This window comes from Camelus ferus, chromosome 11 (assembly GCF_009834535.1).
Source record: "Camelus ferus isolate YT-003-E chromosome 11, BCGSAC_Cfer_1.0, whole genome shotgun sequence".
Taxonomy (NCBI): Eukaryota; Metazoa; Chordata; class Mammalia; order Artiodactyla; family Camelidae; genus Camelus; species Camelus ferus.
Genome location: NC_045706.1, coordinates 29,546,280 through 29,565,849, shown reverse-complemented (window position 1 = coordinate 29,565,849; position 19,570 = coordinate 29,546,280). Strand labels below are relative to the sequence as shown.

Sequence of the window (19,570 nt, the reverse complement as noted above, 5' to 3'; positions counted from 1 at the left end):
ACAAAGATACTACAGGAAGAGAAAACTGCAGACCAACACCCCTGATGAATCTTGATGCAAAAATCCTCAGCAAACTGAATTCAACAGGACATTATAAACTATGAGTAAGTGGGATTTACTTCTGCAAGGCAAAGATGGCTCAACATACAAAAATCAGTCAATGTAATTAATACACTAGATTAACAGAGTGAAGACTGAAGACAAAAACCACATCATCTCAATTGATGCAGAAAAAGTATGTGACAAAATTCAACATACTTTCACGATAAAAATGTTAAACAAACCAGGAATAGAAGGAAACTACTTCAACATAATAAAGGCCGCGTATGACAAGCTTATACCTAACATCATACTCAATACTGACAAACTAAGTTTTTCCTCCAAGATCAGGAAAAAGGTAAAGGATGCCCATTCTTAACACTTCCACTCGACATAGTACTAGAAGTACCAAGAAAAGGAAATAAAAGGCATCCAAGTTGGAAAGAAAGAAGTAAAACTGTATCTGTTCACAGATGATATGATCTTATATGTAGAAAATCCTAAAGCCTCCACACACCAAAGAATTGTTAAAACTAATAAAAAAATTCAGCAAAGTTACAGGATATAAAATCAACACACAAAAATTGATTGTGTTTCTATAAACTAACAAAGAATCCAAGAAGACAATTAACGAAACAATCCCATGTATAATAGCATCAAAAGAATAAAATACTTAGAAATAAATTTAACCGAGGAGGTGAAAGACTTGTACTGAAAACTATGAAACATTGATGAAAGAAACTGAAGACACAAATAAATGGAATACATCCATGTTCATGGATTAGAAGAATCAACATTGTTAAAATGTCCCTACTACCCAGAGCGATCTACAGATTCAGTGCAATCCCTATCTAAATCCCAACGGCATTTTTTGCAGAAATGGGGGGGGGGGGGAATCCCAATATTCATATGGCATCTTAAAGGATCCTTAATAGCCAAAAAAAAAAAAAAAAAAAAAACCAAACCTTGAGGAAGAAAAATAAAAGGTATCATATCTCTTGATATCAAAACATATTGCAAAGCATGGTATTGGCATAAAGATAGACATATAGACCAATGGAACGGAATACAGAGCCCAGAAGATAAACCCTGGCATGTAAGGTCAAATGATCTTTGATAAAGATGTCAAGGATACATAATGCAGAAAGGACAGTGTCTCCAAAAAATGGTACTGAGAAAACTGGACATCTGTGTACAAAAGGATGAAATTGGACCTTTATCTCACCATATACAAAAATCAACTAAAAATGAATTGAAGACTTAATGTAGGACCTGAAACCATAAAACTCCTAGAGAAAACAGGGGAAAGCTTCATGACACTAATCTTGGCAATGATTTCTTGAATATGACACCAAAGGCACAGCCAACAAAATCAAAATTAGACAAGCGGGACATTAAACTAAAAAGCTTCTACACAGCAAAGAAAACAATCAATAGAGTGAAAAGGCAATCTATGGAATGAGAGAAAATATTTGCAAACCATATATTTGATGAAAGGTTAATACCCAGAGTGTATAAAGAATTCCTACAACCCCAAAACAAACAAACAAAAAACCCAAATAACCCAATTTCTTTAATGGGCAAAGGACTTGAACTGACGTTTCTCCAAAAAGATACACAGTGGACAACAACCATGTGAAAAGATGCTCACTAACCATCAGGGAAATGCAAATCAGAGCCATGAGATATATCACCTTACACCCATTAGGGTAGCTGCTACCTAAAACCAGTAACAACAACAACAAAAACCCAGAAAATAGTAAGTGTTGATGGGGATGAAGAAATAGGACCCTGTGCACTGTTGGTGGGAATGTAAAATGGCGCAGCACCATGGAAACCACTATGGAGGTTTCTCAAAAAATTAAAAATAGAACTACCATATGAGCCAGCAACCCCACCTCTGGATATATATCCAAAAGAATTAAAATCAGGCTCTCAAAGAAATCTCTGCATACTCATGTTCATTGCAGCATTGTTCACAAGAGCTGAGAGGTGGAAGCAACCTAAATGTCCGCTGACAGATAAATGGATAAAGAAAATGTGTTATATTCAGATAATGAAATATTATTCAGCAGTAAAGAAAAAAAAAGGAAATGCTGTCACATGCTGCAACATGAATGCTGAGGACATTATGCTAAATGAAATAAATCAGTCACAGACTGTGTGATTCCATTAGTAGAACTTTCTCAAAATAACAAAATTAGAGAAATGGAGAGAAGATGACAGGGCTGCCAGGGGTTAAGGGGGGTCCCGGGGAGGGAAGCGGGTGTGACTATAAAAGGGAATCTGAGGAATCCTTGTGGTGACAGAAATGTTCTGTATCTTGGCCATATACATGTCAATATTCTATTTTTGATATCGTGCTATAGTTTTCCAGATGTAACCCTTGATGGAAACTGGGTAAAGGGTATAGGGGATCTTTCTGTATTGTTTCCTATAGCTGCATGTGAATCTATAATTACTGCAAAATAAAAAGTTCAGTTAAGTTTAAGAAAAGTTTTCCCCCAAAGACGGAAATGATGGAGAGGAGACTGTGATACTCAGATTTTATGTAGGTGGGGATAAAGGATGTAGGCTGATTCAGAAAAACCCTTCATGCCTGAGCTGCACCAACCTGATAACACCAGTGTTCACCGAATACGCCAGTCTGAGAAACCCAACGTGACCATTTTGGGAAGGGCAGCCTGGCCAGAAAGCTCCCTAAGTTTCGGTTTTCAAAGGCCTAGACGTTGGCCCTAATGAGAAGCCCAAGGAGTAATGGCGCACCAGGAGAAGAGGCAGGACCCCGGCCTCCAGAGCGAGTTCTCTGAGGCAAGTTTACTTAGAGGGGCACGTCACCACCTTCCCCACAGGTTTTCTCGTGACCCAGCTCCAAATAAGTCAGGGCTAATATAATCCTTCTGACAGCATTTGAACAAAGAACACCGAATGCACCCGTTTAGTTCCACTGCGGCTGCTTAGAAATCTGCCTCATGAGTCTATAGGGGGCTTGCCTGAGAGCACAGTCTAGACGAGCTGGTATCTGGTGGTTATGGAAGCCTGTGAAGAGGTGACCACCCCGTCACAAGGTAATTAAGTGTACTGGATGGCTGCACTGAAGCTACTATGCTGGGAAGTGAAGAAGTCTACTGGTAAGTTAAAGCCAAGTCTTCTCCACGATGCTTGTCTACGTGGTTCTACCCTCTGCAGCCCCTGGTTCTCAGAAGGGATGCACATGGAGCTCCATGGGGGGAGGTGAAGTCCGTAATAACTAGCATTTACTGAGCACCTGCCAGGGGCCAGGCACCACGCTGGGTACTTTGCACATCTTACTGAAATTTCTCAATAACAGTGGTCAAATAGTTTGTATCATTGGCTTCATAGGAGAAGAGATAGAGTTTCAGAAGTTACGTGGTTTGCCCAAGGTCACACAGCTAGCAAGAGGTACAGCTGGAATTCAAGCTCAGGCGCCTCCATCTACCAAGCCTGCACCTTTAGGAAAGTATCCAGTAGTATCACATATATAAAGAAATCCAGGCCCTAAATCACCAGAAAATGATCAGAGCCTCTCGACTCAGTGGAAAGAGGTCAGAGGGCAGGTGACAGCCTTCTCCTGAACAGAGCAACACTTCCTCCACCCACGTGGTACACAGTAGGCACTCAATAAATGACTATTCAGCTGACCTGACTCAGAGGTGCTCCCACTCAACAGTGTGTGCTGGGAGGTTGGGCACCCTCTCACACCCTCTCGCCTGCCTTCCCATTTCCATGTGGAAATGGCAATGTTGTCTGTGTTCTTGTCTGATGGGGCCGGGGCCCTGGGAAGTCCCACCAGACAGACAGCCACACACATACCAGGCTGCTCTGAAGCGCAGGGGACAAAGAAGCTCAGAGCGAGCCCCCGGGAATCAGTGATGACCTCAGATGCAAAGTATGAAGTGAGCAGTATGAAGTGCTGGAACCTCAGCGAATTTCACAGACTAAACAGTTGGGGGTGAGCGCTTGGGACTTGTGCTGACGGAGCAAGCGACATGATCTGGTGGCTGCTGGGTTTGCACGAGAAATTTCCTTTGCTGATGTGCACAAGTGGCCTCTCTAGGACCAGACCAGTAGGCGGAGACCCAGGCGCAGGGAGCACAGCCCTTCTTCTGCCATGGGCTGCTGGTATTCCCACTGTTTCTGGATTCATCTGCAGAGACTTGTGGGTGGAACAGAAGCTGGGCCCCCTCTGCTGAGAGAATCTGGAAGGAGACTTTGGATAAAGACTCAGAGGCTGCTGTAGCCAAAAAGTCTGTGACAGGAGGGGACAGGGGCTGGAGGAAAGGCTTGCACAGTGTCCAGACAGTTCAGATTTAATTGTGTTGGATCGGAGGATGGGGAGCAGGCGGGGAGCATGAGAGAAGAAAGAAGACATTAATGAAGGCATAACAGCCGAGGCCATACCAAGAATACTTCCCAGGCACATATTTCTCCCAATGCGTAGCAGCTCTTTCAATTAAGGATGTGTCATTTCCTGGGTTATTAAATCCAGATCATGGAACATTCCATGCTGAGACAGTAAAAGAGGGTCATGTTCTCAGCCTCCCCCAGCACCAAAGCACCAGAGAACGGGGATCACGGTCCTCCATGTTTCCACCACTTGACTCTCCACTGAGCTGCTTGAGAGAAAGCGTCCCTTCAGGGTGCATCCATGGAAAGCTCGGGGGGCCAAATATGGCACTCTTTCTCAGGTGTCCCAAAGGCCCCCACAGTCACCTTGAAGGGCAGCATCATCAGAACTGGAGGAAGAATCATTAGTAATCACTCTGCCCTGGTTACCACAATAAATGCCAATGACCACTAACATCTTGTAAAGCCAAATTCACACGGTAAAAAGTCTCCCCTACTAGGCCTAGGCCAAGAAGCTTAAAAGGAAATCACAGGGCCCTCTTGGTGCTGGGCACAGGGCCCTGCATGCAGTGGGTGCAGGTGCCTAATAACATTTCCCTCTTCTTCAGGGAAAAAGGACCATATGCACACTATGGCCAAGAAGCCTTTGAGAGGGTCCCCATAACAGCTCTTTCCAAACATTTAAGCAGTTTGGAACCTCTCATGCCTTAACCTGTCCTAACCTGCATCTGGAGCAATGGGTTTGCCATTTAATCACCCTAAGAGCTGGACAGATTCTGGTCAAAGGTGAATTGAAGAGAAACTGAATAGCAAAATGGGCTTCAGAGTGAATACAAGAACTGAGGACTCCACGTGGGAGAGATCCTCTGAGATCAGACAAGTTTGGATCACATGGTTTTTGCCAACAAATTCGACTGTCACTAACATCTAAAAATCAGATTTCACATAAGAGAGGCTTTCTGACTTCTGTTTCAATGAGATTAATCATTTAAAATGAGAATCATTAAAAAAAAAAGGCATATGAAAAAATTCCCAAATATTTGCAAAAAGAAAGAAAGAAAGAAATGGGAATGCTAGGCCTGCATGTGGCATCCAGCCGGAGCCAAGGAGAGGCTGCCCCTCTGGACGGGTAATGCATGGTCTAGCTGCCACGGGCCACTCTGTTCCCTGCTGTTTGCACTCAGAGCCCTGCCTTTGAGTCCTTGTCTTCCCTGCCACCTTTGGGCATATAAGATCGCAACTCGTAACCTAGTCCGTCACCTTTTCACCCACAGAGAACTGGTCCCATCTCTTACTCTCCATCCTCAAACCCAGTTCTTTTGTGAGGAGCTGCAGTGTTCTCAGTGTTTCTAGATTCATCTTCAGAGTTTGGTATGGAGGCAACTCCAGGGCCCCTCTGCTGGGAAGACACAGGGGATACTTTAAATAAAGACTTAGAGGCAGCTACAGCCAAAGGGGACAGGCCTCCCCAGTCCTGAGCAAGACGCTTCCCTAGACCTCTCCACCCCGTCTACCTGCAACCCCACCTCTGCCTCTGCCCCAGATCTGAACCTGTTCCAAAGACACATATTTATATCCTCATGGACTTCTCTTGTTTCTATTATTTCCACTGGGCCACTCTAGGGGAAAACAATAAACACTGCTTCACCAAAAATTGTATCATGAGGTACTGATCCCTTGCTCAGATCAGATGGTGAACACAAGCAGAAACCCCCAACTATAAAAACTGGATTTCTCAGGAAGCATCAGGGCTATCAAGGAAGGAAGATGGGTCACTTAGAGGAAGATGATGACCACAGAAATCAGGACAACAGTAACACAGGTCTCCGTGAACTGGTGTGTCAGACATAGTACTGGGCATTTTGCAAATTACTTCTAATTTCACAACAACCCTACAAGGCGGGTGGTATCGCCCTGGTTTTAGAGGTGAGGAAGATGAATACAGAAAGAGTAGACACTCTTCTCCCTGGGCTAGTGGCTGAACCTCCTCCCTGCTGCCTGGACGAGGGAGGCCTTGGTGTGAAATGCCTCTTCCAGGACTGGCCTGGAGGAGAACGCAGGGGCCTACTCACGCTCTGCCATTCGGCTCCTGCCCGCTGGCTGCCGTCTTTGACTCCAAGGCGTTGTTGAAGTTGGAGATGTTTTCAGAGGAATAGAGGCCAGCTGGGTTGTTGTACTGGTTTGTGATGACCCTGGGGGCAGAGCTGGAGGCAGGCGAGGCGGTAAAGGGCATGGCACTCCGGTTGTGGGCGCTTCCTATGTGTAGGACCTCCTGCAGGCAGAGTACAGAAGAGAAATCAAGGGGGCATCCAAAAGGCACCCCTCGATGGACGGTGCAGGCTGACTCCCAGAGAGGGGTGTTCCGATGAGCTACATTGGCCCTGGCTCAACGCCAATCTCTAGCAGAGGGGCTCTGACAAACCCATCAGACACAGGGCAAGCCTGGAGATGTCACGCAAGCCAGGCACGTGTGCAGGTGTGCAGGTTCTCCTGCCAGCTCTACCTCCTGATTTTCCCCGGAAGCCTAGCAAAGCCTGATCTCCTGCTGGGTAGCCCCAGGCAGGACACCCCTTGATGCTCTGGGCTGTCAGGATCCAAGGTGGAGCTGAAAACACCCTTTCAAGGCACATTCCATAGGAATTAAGTACCAGGAAGAGAGGAATCGGCATCACACTTCAGCCAGTGCAGAGTAGGAGACGATAAAAGGTGAAGATAAACTCCCCAGAGCAGAGCAGTTTAGACAAGCAAGATAAGAGGGATGTGGTGTCATCAGTGAAGCAGCTGCTGACTAGGCAGAGAGGCTGCGGGGCTCTGACAGAAGGGGGCTTTAGGGGCATTACCAGGGGAGAAGGCCAAGGCCAGATAGAAGGCGGGAGAGAAGGAGGGATGGAGATACCTGTTTCAGGGCGGTGCCCAGGGGAGCTGCAGGAAAGGGCTCTGAGTTAGTTCCTCCTGTGCTCAGTCCCCTCTTTCTGTAATTTGAGAGCACGCCCTCCACCCCCATGGAATGCCAGGATAATTACTACAGCTACAACACCTTGGAGCTTCTTTACAAACACCCTGAAAAACTTCTTAAACTAATCTCCCTTAAAAAAAAAATCATGGCTTTTCTGATGACTCAGTTATCAAGGGGTGTTCTGCTCAACCCCCGGCTCCTGGGTGAGACCGTGCTCCTGTCAGCCTACTAAACTCAATGCACGTCCTATTTTCTGGGTTCTCCAGAAATCTTCCTGAACCCTGGCCTCTTTCTTAACACTCAGGCCCAGAAGGATTGCCCTCAAAGAGTTCCTGCCCTCTGTTGCTCTTCCTCTTTTTTCTTTCTTCACTAAAACCTTCAAGTCTTTCATGTTTTCTTAGAAAATGATGATGAAAAGCACCAGCTTCACTCACTGCGTACTGACTGACTTCCCTAAAACAGGACAACATGAGGATAGGTTGATGATGAAGGTTTCTTTTTCATTGTTCAGATAGGCTCTTCCACACGTCACAATCGGTGCAGTTTTACAGTATAAATTACACTGAGTTGACTTTATCCATTTTGGACAAAACTAAGCATGTACAGATAACTCACAAAAGAGGAAGTATAATTAGCTAAGCAAATAACTTCAGCATATTTCAAAGAATGGTTAAGTAAGTTTTACAGCACAACTATCCCAAGGCATAATAACAGGTCACTAATGGCAACAGGCTTCCAGACGGGTGGCCTGGCCTCGGGCCCACGTCAGCAGCTACACGGCGGCACAGTGGGTCAGACACACGGTGGCAGCCTGGATCCCGGTCCTCCCCTCCTCTCTCCTTCCCCACAGCAACTCCTAGGAGCAGCACAGGATGCTGAGCACCAGGGAAGGGCCCTCATGTTTCTGTCTTGGCTCCGTTTTATCCCTGTTGCTTCTTGTTCAGCTTTGGGCAAGTTATATCTCTCTCTGAGCCCCCAGTATAATGTCATTCCCTCCTTCCTCCGCAGAAACACATTTTCAGTAGAATGGAACTTAGTAGAAAATGCCGGTTGGAAATTCTGATTTTCACTTTCTAGAGAACCTCCCAAGAATATATCTCTTTTGTACATAAAAGGAGTTATCTCTTTATCCCATGTGAATACTGGTCTTTCCAGAAGTCAGGCGGTTAATTCAGGGCCGGCCTTCTGGAAGGGATGATGTAATTGTTTGGGCTTTGTATGTATCAGTCTCCAAGGAAACTCAATAATGAGGAAATATAAACTAGGTGTGTAACTACAATGACCTCAGATAAGCTGGGGTGTTGGCTGGCATTACATGAAGGAACAGATCCTTTAATTATAGATGAACTCTGCTGTTACTCACTCTATTTCAGAATGACTGGAAGTGGAAGACTGGAAAAATGAGAGGTGGGAAGTTTTTCATACAAACAAAGAATTACTGGAATCAAAAGGAAAACACACTCAAATTAGATGTTAAAGTGTTGGAAAATTTTTTTTAATCTGAAGGAAACCACCTTCGAACTATTAATATAGGTATTCAGATTATATGTTTAAGATGAGAATTCAAGTATAATGCATATAAAAACTATAACTAGAATTTAAGTCTTGCCTTATTGAAGTGAAATTAGGATTTTAGATAAACCAAATTAAAACAAAGTCATTCCTTATGTATTATAAAACACATGAGAACTTAACACATTAAAAGCTCACATTCAATGTAAATCTAATGAAGTGGCTGAGAGCTAGCTCCCCGGGAAACTGGAATTGACGGTGGCATGTTATATATTAGTTCATACAACTGCCAATTTATAGACTGAATGCCTCTTACGAACTTTCCTTAGAGGAGCTGTACAGAATAGTACGGTCATATCAGTTTTGAAATGGCAGATACAAAATGATCCTTAAAGTGGCTCTTAGGATTCTTAAGTATGATTTTTATTGTATTAATGGGAAAAATTTTGTGTGACTGCATTTCTGACATTTTAGCAGAAGCCATCTGAGAAACTATCACTTACACACACTCAATTCACTCACACTGAAGTACCCAGTGAGTTCATGAGTTCAATTTCATACAAGTTTCTGCTTTATGTATAAAAGATAGCTATGTGTTATCTTTTGATTATTTCTCAGTACACCATAAAAATGAAAGTGTCCAAAATTTAGGAAATAAATAATTAAAAGTTCAAATCTTCAACTGGCCCTAAATGTAGAACAATCACAAACCAGCCTAAAAGTTTTCAAAAGCCACTATCAACTTGCCTACTAAGGCATCACTAATAATTAATTTATTCAATAGACACACTTTGTGAAAAGTAGCATGTCAGGGTGAGGAATTTCACAGAGATGTTTAAACATTCTTCACGTTTTTCCCTTGAATTGTGCACTGACTCCCTAGCACATTTTCCAATATGAATGATCACTTTTAGTAATTTTAGGGTCTCACTGCAAGGAAACTAGAGATCTCCACTCTAAGGCTCGTGGAAACCAGACAGTGAGACAGGATTACTACTAAACTTCCCTGGAGTTCCTCTAGGCTCCAGGCCTCAGGGCCCAAACTTCTCTTATCCCTGGCACGATTCATTTGCATCTGACATCCATCATGAGCTGAGTCAACACCTTTATTCTCCACGGTCCTGCCACCCAGCTCTATACAGGAAGGCTTCCACCCGCTTCCCATATCCCCTTCCTAACCGCTATGTCCAGCCCAGGTCCTGGCGTCACTGCCCTGGGGTTTTCCAGCCCTTTCCTCTTGCAGTTCCCTTACGGGAAGAAGTTAACAAGAGCCAGGTTCCAGAGGAGGGCCCTCACCGCCCTCGTATCCCCAGGCCTCCAGGGCAGGAAAAACAGGAGGGTGCTGAGCTGTGTCAAAAGCGGAAAGGATGCTGGGTGGTGAGAGCGATGGCCTTGGTGACCAAGTACTTACTTGGGGTTCAGAGGCTAAATTCATCTTGTATGGGTGACGTTTCCCTTCCTCTGTCACCAGAGGAGACCAGATTTTCTGTTCAGATCTGCAACAGATCAACAAAGCTGTTGTTCATGCATGCTAAATAAATAATATATACAAAAAACGGGGTAGGAGAGTGTCCCTCTTGCTTGTCTACTAGCCTCTGAACTGGTACTCTGCTGCCCCCTCCCCCTGCCTTCCCCTCCAATTTGCCCCCAGCATGATTTTCCAAAACACCAATCTAATGACGTCATGTCTATGGCTGCCTGTGCTCAGCCCCAAGGGATTTCCCAAGATGCTGGCACTTCTCCTAGCCTCATCCTCCCCGACTCCTCTCTGTGTCCCTGATCCCCAGCCACCCTGGTCTCCTCTGTGCTCCTGAGCGTGCCCCATGCCACCCCACCTCTGCCCAGGATGGCCCGAGCTTCTCTATCTTTCCCAGTGTTCTTGACCCAAACCAAATAACCAACTTACTCATGAAGCATGTCTGGACCAAATAAAAGTGATGCCTCCTTTCCTGAGCTTGGAAAGGATTTCTTTGTACCAGTCACAGAGTAACACTCTCAGCCCTGTCTCCGTTTTCATGAGTATAGCATTTTCTCAGTCTTACAGATAGAGAATGTTTGTGCTTATCCTTGTATTGCCAGACTGCCTAGCACAGTGCCAGATAGACGTAAGATGTAGCTTTTCAATTTGTTGTTAAATGGATCCAAAAAACCAATTAACCTATGAATGAATGAATGGGTAGATGGATGGATGTCTTGAGGGAGAGGATTTGGACTAAGATAGAAATGAAGACAAGAGTAAGAGGTAAATGTGTTTTTGAGAAGACATAATAAAATGGTGCACCTCCCATGGGGGTAGGTCTCTAAGTGTACAAGATATTCTGACATCCTGCCCCATATGTGGTCTCCCGCCAGTCCTGGAGCATAAGAGAGAAGAAAGCAATAAAGCTTCTGTGCAGATGAGAGCAAAGGGTTCATGATGAAGTACCATGAGAGCTAAGGTTAATGAGACATTAAAGACGCGGTAACAGGAGATCAGAACGAAGAATGTGAACTTGATCCAACAGGAAACAGGGAGCCACAGAGGTTGAACCAAATCACTTCTGAGACCCTGCCCTCGCAGGACACTTGCCAAGACTAAACGGAAAAGGAATGGGCGTTCTGCCCCAGTTACAGCTCCCAGTGGGTTCTCCTCACTCGCTGGCCTGTGGAGAACGCTTGCCCCAGCTCTCCTTCCTCACAGTGAACTTAAACTTACACTCCGCACTTTGTCTAAGGTGTCGCAGTCTTTCTGCTACTGTAACCTCCTGTCACTGCTCTGTGTGGCGTGGCAGGAGCAGCATCCGAAGTAGATTCTTCATGGTGTCCAGGAAGAAATCTTCATTTCATTAGACCTGACAGTATGTAACTGATTTCCTTTCCTCAAAATTCTGGTCAGTTGTGTTGGATCAAGTGAAAGAGCAGGTATCTTAGCGAAAGATGCCCACCCTACGGGAAGCCCTGTGCAACCAGAGAGGAGAACGCGCAGCCTGAAATTCCAATTCCACAGGCCTCTCAGCCTGCCCACAGCACACGTGGCACGGAGCTGGGGGTGCTGGGGGTTCGGAAATAGCTGAGGCAGTCCCTGCCCACGAGCAGCTTCAGCTCACCCAGAAATGAACGAGTGTTTCCACGGGCCTCACCTGGCTACTGTGAGCGTCATGTTTTCTGTGCAGCCCTTGATTTTGTTCTGAGCTTCCAAGTGTGTCATATGGCTGGTATTTTCCCCATCGATGGCTGTGATCACGTCTCCAATACATAAATTAGCAATAGCAGCCTTGCTTCCGGGAGTAACCTAGGGAAAGAAGAGAGCAAGCTAGTTACTACTTGTCTCCAAGGAAACCACTGAGTAAGTAACCGCTGGCTTAAGTATTCACTGATGTGGATCAAAGTAGTTAAAAAGGAATGAGGGCTGAGATCATAAGTTTCAATAATAACAATCCTGTGTGGTTATGTAACACATTATGGTTTACAAAGAGTCCTTTTCTACAAACCATCCCATCAGATCCTTACAATAACCCTGTGAGAAAGGCCAGCAAGTATCAGTTCCCTCACAGGTCCCCATTTTAGAGACCAGAAGACTGAGGCTTAGAAAGATCTGTGACTTACCTGGGATCACCCAACTAGTACACTACTGTATTACTAGTCATCCTACTAGTATAATACAGAGCCAGGACTCAAACCCTAAACCAGACCAAAATATTCTTCCCAGAATCTTGTTACTTCCTTAAAATAAGTCACCAATTACATTTAAACACCACACACACACACACTTAGAGAACATTATATATCTATTAAACAGAGAGACATCCTATATCTATTAAAAATCTTAATAATCAATGTTATTTATGCACAGAAAAAAAGTTGGAACATTGCATACCAAATTGTTCACAGTTTCACATTTCTGCAATGTTTTTGGTTTTTACAGTGAGCTTGAATTACTTTTATGGTTGAAAAGAGCAACAAAGAATATTTTAAAATATGATAGTATAGGTTTATACTGGTTCATATGCTCTCAGACAGGAAGCTGACTATTAGGGTCGGGCCCTCTGGGTGGCTGATTTTCTACAGGCCAAAGCTTCTAAACCATGGTTCCCAACTTATGGGCCACCAATGCTTGGGGGAAGCCAACCAGTGACTGCGGTGGGTTGTCAAATCCATCTGCCTACTGAGCACTGCACGTGACCTGAATAAATATCTTGCCTCACACAGAGATGCACAACTATTTTTCAAGTGAATATATAAACTCATTTTGAAGTAGTACTAACGTCAGAGTTATTTTTACTGTTAGGTGTTTTCTAAACCAAGGTACACTAAAAATAAAAATCATTCCAGAGTCAGTCCCGTGACTTTGACATTAAAAGACCTTCCTTGATGGGAAGTCCAAGCCATCCCAGAGCAGAGTGGTGGTAACATACCCAGACTCCCAGGCCCCACAGGGTTCTGGCCTCGCCTTGGAGAAGGCCCTTGACTCCTGGCAGCCCAGGGAGGAAGATCTTGTGAACACCTGGGTGTCTCCATAAGGCTGAACCACAGGCAAGAGGCCTTTCAAGACACTGAACCAGAACACAAGGCTTTTGCTCTAAGCCTCCATATCTGACACAGTTTTCAGGAGCCAGTCTCCAATCAGGTCTTGCCAAACTGAAGACCCTTCTAAGGTGGCTGGTGGGATGCTGCTGTCACGGTCCATCCCCCCACCAGCGCCCCAACCCCACAAAATTAGGAGTGGATAACTTGAGGTCCCTTCCGGTTCGGACACATTATGACTTTATCAGGCAAAACACCCCTGGAATGTAGCAGGATGTGGAAACCAGTGCAGAGATCCTGACCTTCTAACCTTCCTTTCTGGCTTTCCCATCATCTGTTTACCAGAGATCTGGCCTTTAGAAAATGAAAGCCCCCAATCCAAGGTTCAGATCTCCTTCTCACACAGCCCCTGGGAAAAGGCATTTTATACAGGCGAGCGTAGGCCTCCCTTCTTTCAGTTGACTTCAGGGAGTTAGCTCTGAGTCACTCAGTACGTGCAGTAAAAACAAATTCCTCTCATCTTCTGCCTGTCTTCCTGAGAAGACTTAGCTGGTGTGACTACATGTATATTTCATTTTTTTTCTAAAGAACAACACAGACCCCCTTGTTTCCAAAATGGCCCTAAGTATCACTTTATTTGGGATTAGCTATAGTTTTGGGTTGGTGAACTCTGTCTCCAGGGAGAGCAGCCTGATGGAAGTCATTCATCATGATCAACTCTTTTGGTGTTAGAAGTCCCCTTGGATAAAATCCCAAATCATTAAGTGAGGCCCCTAAGGACCATGCCTCCCTCCTCGCCCTCACTAGGCCATTCCTCCACCAAGCTCTAGCTACAGGGGCTTCCTTACTTTTTTTCCTGCCTCAGGGCCTTAGCACCTGCTGCAGCTACTACCTGACTAACCTCTCAGCTTAAGTGACCCTTCCCACAGAGGCTTCCCTGACATCCAATCTAAGCTGGATCCCCTGTCACCCTTTCATACACTCTCTTCTTCTTCAAGGCACTTGTCACATTAGGTTTGCATATCTATTTTGTGGATTTCTTTATGTAATGTTTGAGAGCCTACTAAATGGTAAGGTGTGTGAGGGCAAGATTTTGTCTGCCTGTGGTGCTGGGGTATCCCCAGTGCCTGGCACAGTGACTGGCATGTAGTAGGTGCTCAATAAATGTGTCCAATGAATAACTGAATCCAAAACATCCAGCGTTGTTAAATATGTAATTACGCTGCCCTAGTTTATCCATTAAAAAAAAAAGAGACTATTTCAAAAAGAATCAAATAACCATTTTCCCCAACACTGCTTTCCTGGAATGTGACCACTCACAAACTAAAATGATGAAATTTGGCGGGTGGTAAAAAGCTTGAGAACATGAAAATAGAAATTCTTTTTACGTTCATATGCTCAGTTGCTAAGAACTTTGGAATTTTCAGCGTTTGGTTCAAACTGTCTTGTAGGTGAGGCATTTCTGCTAAGTACATCCGGACAGGTCCTGGACAAGCTAGAACCAGTCTTAAGAGCCCTAACTCTGAGTAATCAAGGCCTAGCCATCCTATCTTTCGGTCTGATTTTTTTTTTTTTAAGTCAAACTCATGGGAAGCCAAAGGAAATCTCAAAAAGTTACAAGATAACATCATCAGACAGGACTCAGGTGGAATGGCACATAAACAGACTAAGTCCACATTCTTTTATGAGCCATCTATTTCTGGGGAAAAAATAGATTTAAACGAAGTATGGGATTTGCCTTTTATAAAGCTCCTTCAGATACAATGTCCTATTTGAGATAGTAATAACAATGACCTCACCAGCAACATAGAAGATAATTTTACAGATGAGGAATCTGAGACTCACAGAGAAGCTGTGACTGACTCAAGTTCACACAGCTCAAGGCTTGAGCCTGGACTTGAAACCAGATCTCCTCACTCCAAATTCCATTCCCTTTCTGCTTTACCACAATGCCACAAGCAAAAGGCTCCAAACCCCACTGTCAGAGTCAAAAAGAAACCCCAAAGTGAGAAGACTCATCTGCTGTGATCTTCTAAGCAAGGAACTGGAGTGTCAGAAACCCCTGTCCCTCCACCCATGGGACCGTCACCTCCATTGCTCTGGCCTCACCTGGGCCCCTTATAAAATACCCAAATCAGAACCGAAAAGACCTCAGGAGAGAAGGGCTGGCTATGCCTCCAACTCCAGTTACTTCCAGTCCTGGACAGAGGATTCCAACCCTTACTGCGCACCATAATCATAACATCATCATAATCATAACAATATCCAGCAGCTGATGAGTTTTAAGTGTCTGGCAAGGGTTAATTTACCGATCCTCTCCCGATGCTATCAGGTGGCCAACACTATTTGCATCATCACAGATGAGGAAGTGGAGGGACAGGGTTAAGCAGTTTGCCTGCGGTTACACAGCTGGTGAGTGGTGGGCTGTGGGGCCCCAAAGTTCATCCACTTAACCCAGTACACCACACTGTCTATTCTAATTTCCTCCTGACCGCCAAATTCCATCAGAACCAGCTCATAATGGAGTCAGCTTCAATTTTTAAAAAAGAAATCCTATACTCTTCACCAAAGAAACGGGCCCATTAGCTCAACGGATATCCTCAAAAACCCTCTTGCAGCTTTCTTCCCCAGACACCATACAACTTGCTCACACAACTCCTGCTGCATGAGAATAAATGGGTTTAGGCACAATCTCCATAAATGAACAATCTGCTGTTTTCTGCAGAATTCACTCACATCTCCCTCATCCTTTGCTCCATCCCACCCTCCTAGGCAGACACTTTGCTCAGGGGCCAATCTGTACATCCACCCCATCCTGCAAGTTCCAACACACCTGCAAAGCCTGTGCATTGCTGCTCAGCTCCTGAGCACATAAGGTTCATAGAATTTCACTTCTAAATGGCATAGAGTAGGACTACAAGGTAGCTCTCCCACTTTCTTCGATTTACATCTAAGTAACGAAGTATCACTGTTATACAGAACTGGATGCATACTCACTGGCTGTGACAAATTAAAAGATTACTTTCCTCCTCTGTATAAGGGCATGTATCTATTTTATCCCTCCTCTGTTACCTCCTCCTTTCTCTCATTCATTTACTCATCAGACAGACATTCCTTAAGTACACACTGAAAGACAGTGTAGCTAACTGATTAAGATGTGGCATCTCAAGTCAGATGGCCAGGATTCATGTCCTGTCTCTGGCGCTTGGGAGCTAAGTATCCTCGAGTGGGATATTACACCTCTGTGTGCCTCACTCTTCTCATCTACGAAACAGGAATGACAACAGTCCTGACATCAGAAGGCTGTCATGAGGATTATATGAGATGATTCAGGCACTGTCTAACTCAGAGAGCAGTTATCTCCTGGGGCAGACAGTTATGTACAACAGCTGATTAATGCTGGACCAAAAACAAGTAAACAGACAATGGGAGCCTAAAGGTGGAATCAGGGGAGACTCCCTGGAGGAGGTGTTGCCTAAAATTGTGCAAAGGCACTATAGGAGGCAGGGAAGACCATGCAGCTTACAGGAACAGCATGTGGACTAGCATGGATAAAACACAGGAAGTGAAGGGAGAGGAAGGGAATGAGCCTGAAGATGTCAACATAGACCAGGCTGTAAGAGCTCTGTTATTTTCTAACAAGCCTGTACTTCATCTGGGAAACAATGGGGAACAACAAAGAAAATTAAACATAGCCTCTGACTCAACTGCCCAGTTACTGCCAAGAAACAACCACTGAACCTCAGCTCTGCTGAGATGAAGGTGCCTGCCTCGGACAGCTGTTCTCTTATGGCAGCTGCAAGAAGCAGACCCATTCAAGGGGTCGTCCACTCAGCCTCCAGGCCAGCCATTCTGAGGCTGGCTTCCCCAGAGGACCTGTCAGAAGGCAGTTCCACTTAAACTTACATGTTCTATTGACAGCTGGATGGGGATCCTTTAACTCCCTAGGCTCAAGATCAAAAGCTGGAGGCCCATGAAATGAACCCAGGCTACAATCTTGGCTCTCTTTTAATTTAAATGACTCTGCCCTCTTGAGCAGAGGCAGACACTCTGCATTTACTCACAGTCCTCACCACACTCTACTACCCCAAACACAGAAACCTGGGACCAGTCACCATGTACCATTATTCTTACAGCTATTAATTTAATTTTTCTCTACCTCACTCTTGAGTCAAAACTCTTTTATGATGCCTCCTGATCCCATCATGCAAACATACCTGCGACCACAGCTTAGCTAAAAAGTTATGTAAAGTAAAACTACGTATACAAACGTTTTCTGACAAAGATTACAAAGCACCCTGGTTTGCCCAGGACAGTAACATATTTTCCCAGCTTAACTATCAAAAGCATTCCATTTCATTCTCAACAGTGTTCCAGTCTGGATCGTAAATTGTACTGTCATTCTTTTGAGGATTTCAACCAAATATTTGTCAAATAGTTTAAACAGTGCTGATGCAGGGTTGTTTTTTTTTTGTTTTTTTCTCCCTTTTTAAGGAAAAAAAGTGTCCCTCTTCAGAAAGTTCTTCTACCTGTGGACAGGAATAGAGGTCAATTTCCTGCGTGTTCACAGAACATTGCTAACCCTGACGCTTGGAACTGGCATCCAAACTTCAGGCCAGAAATTGACCCAGCTCACAGATAACTTAGGGGGAACTGACATTTGCAAGGATGAGGCAATGGTTCCCAAACAAGTTGGTTATCGGGTTTTAAAACTATAAATAGATCTCCACACCCCACTTCAGATCTACTGAAGACAGTCTACACAGTGGGACCCAGGAATCTATATATTTTTTTAAAGCTTCCCGGAAAATTCTGACGCTCACTAGGTTTGGAGATGTGGGCCAGCCTTTCCCCCGAAGGTCTCTCCCTGAATGAAGTTTTCATGTAAACAAAGAATACGTAGACCCTAAAATCTCAGCGCTTCCAGAAACAACAAGGGCTGACACTCTTATTAAAACACATAGAAGGCGTTTAAAAGAAACATCCACTAGAATAGTACTTCTCTCTTATTAAAACAATTAAAACAAAAAAAGTCCTTGTCCTATTTATTGGTCAACATCCTTGAAGGTGCTATACAGAGTATTGTAGAAGTCATTTCATTCCAGATGTCTAAATAACTCAACACGTTCTATTTTGCCTCAGTCAGAAAACTCACAGCTAAATGTAGTGTGCAATTATAGAAACCACCTAATTTAAAGGTCCTGGGGCATCTCTTTCTTCTTCTATGTTCTTAATTTTTTGTTGCATCTTATGATGTGTGTTCTTATGTTTGAAATTTTGTAAATATGTATTTTGGATTGTAAGTTACCTTAAATACATCCCACAAGTTGGGTATATTAAATTAAATATTAAATGATGGTGGTTTAGCATTTTTAGAATTGTATGAAACAAGACTGGAATAAAGAAATTTGGAATTCAAGTTCAATCTCGGGGCTGTGTACCTTTAGGGGCAACCTCCTTTGAACTAATGGCCGTGTCAAAGTATTTGGGTGCAAATTTAAAAGACGCTGATCTGAGTGACAAAGTAGAGCCCAGGCCTGCACTGTGCCATTTAGATGTGGAATTTGAACTCTTAGTCAGACTTCTGATCTAATTTGTTTGTGGGCCCAGGCTCCAGCACAGACTTTGAAGTCACATTATAGCCACAGAAGTGGTATGAACTTATTCAAGTTGGCCTGTAAACCCCAAGAATGTTTCAAAATGTTCTTGCTTACTTTATAACCATTTTCTCAAGAAAATGAGGCAATAAAGTAGTTCAGGTACTTGTAGGTTAGCTGTGCCTTAATCCAGCCTCACTTTATGCTTGGTGCAAAAGGAAGACACTAAGGGGTGGCAGAGCCAAGTCAGAAAGACCAGTCATCATTTTAGAAATGTGATTAAAAAGCAGGCAGCAAAGCAGAATGCCCTGAGTAATTTATCAACACGTCATCGGTCTCTCACGGTGTCTCAAAGTCCCCATACATGTCCCTATGCACCCCTCTGTATAGCTTTTTAAATAGCTCCAATAATGACCACCCTTAACCCAAAGCCTGGATTATTCATGGTTATTCACTGAACACACAACCTTGAGCAGTTATACCTTCTATGCCTCCATTGCTTCATTTACCAAATGAAATTTATAATAGTATCAACTTCATTTGTTGCTAAGAGAATTAAATGAGATTACATCTGTAGAGTTAGAACAATGTCTGA

The 19,570-nt window shown here is 44.1% G+C and overlaps 1 protein-coding gene across 2 annotated transcripts in view; it reads right to left on the bottom strand.

The window, feature by feature from the left end:
• The window catches only part of PDLIM1 (PDZ and LIM domain 1), a 41,621-nt gene that overhangs the window by 11,042 nt on the left and 11,009 nt on the right, over window positions 1-19,570 (bottom strand). For both annotated transcript variants that reach the window (XM_014565522.2, XM_032491284.1), the window contains exons 2-4: window positions 11,995-12,146; window positions 10,287-10,371; window positions 6,480-6,679 (exon numbers count right to left, since the gene is read on the bottom strand). In XM_014565522.2, coding sequence (XP_014421008.1) covers window positions 6,480-6,679; window positions 10,287-10,371; window positions 11,995-12,062 — 353 coding nt within the window. In that variant the 5' untranslated portion in view covers window positions 12,063-12,146. The remainder of the gene's footprint in view (window positions 1-6,479; window positions 6,680-10,286; window positions 10,372-11,994; window positions 12,147-19,570) is intronic.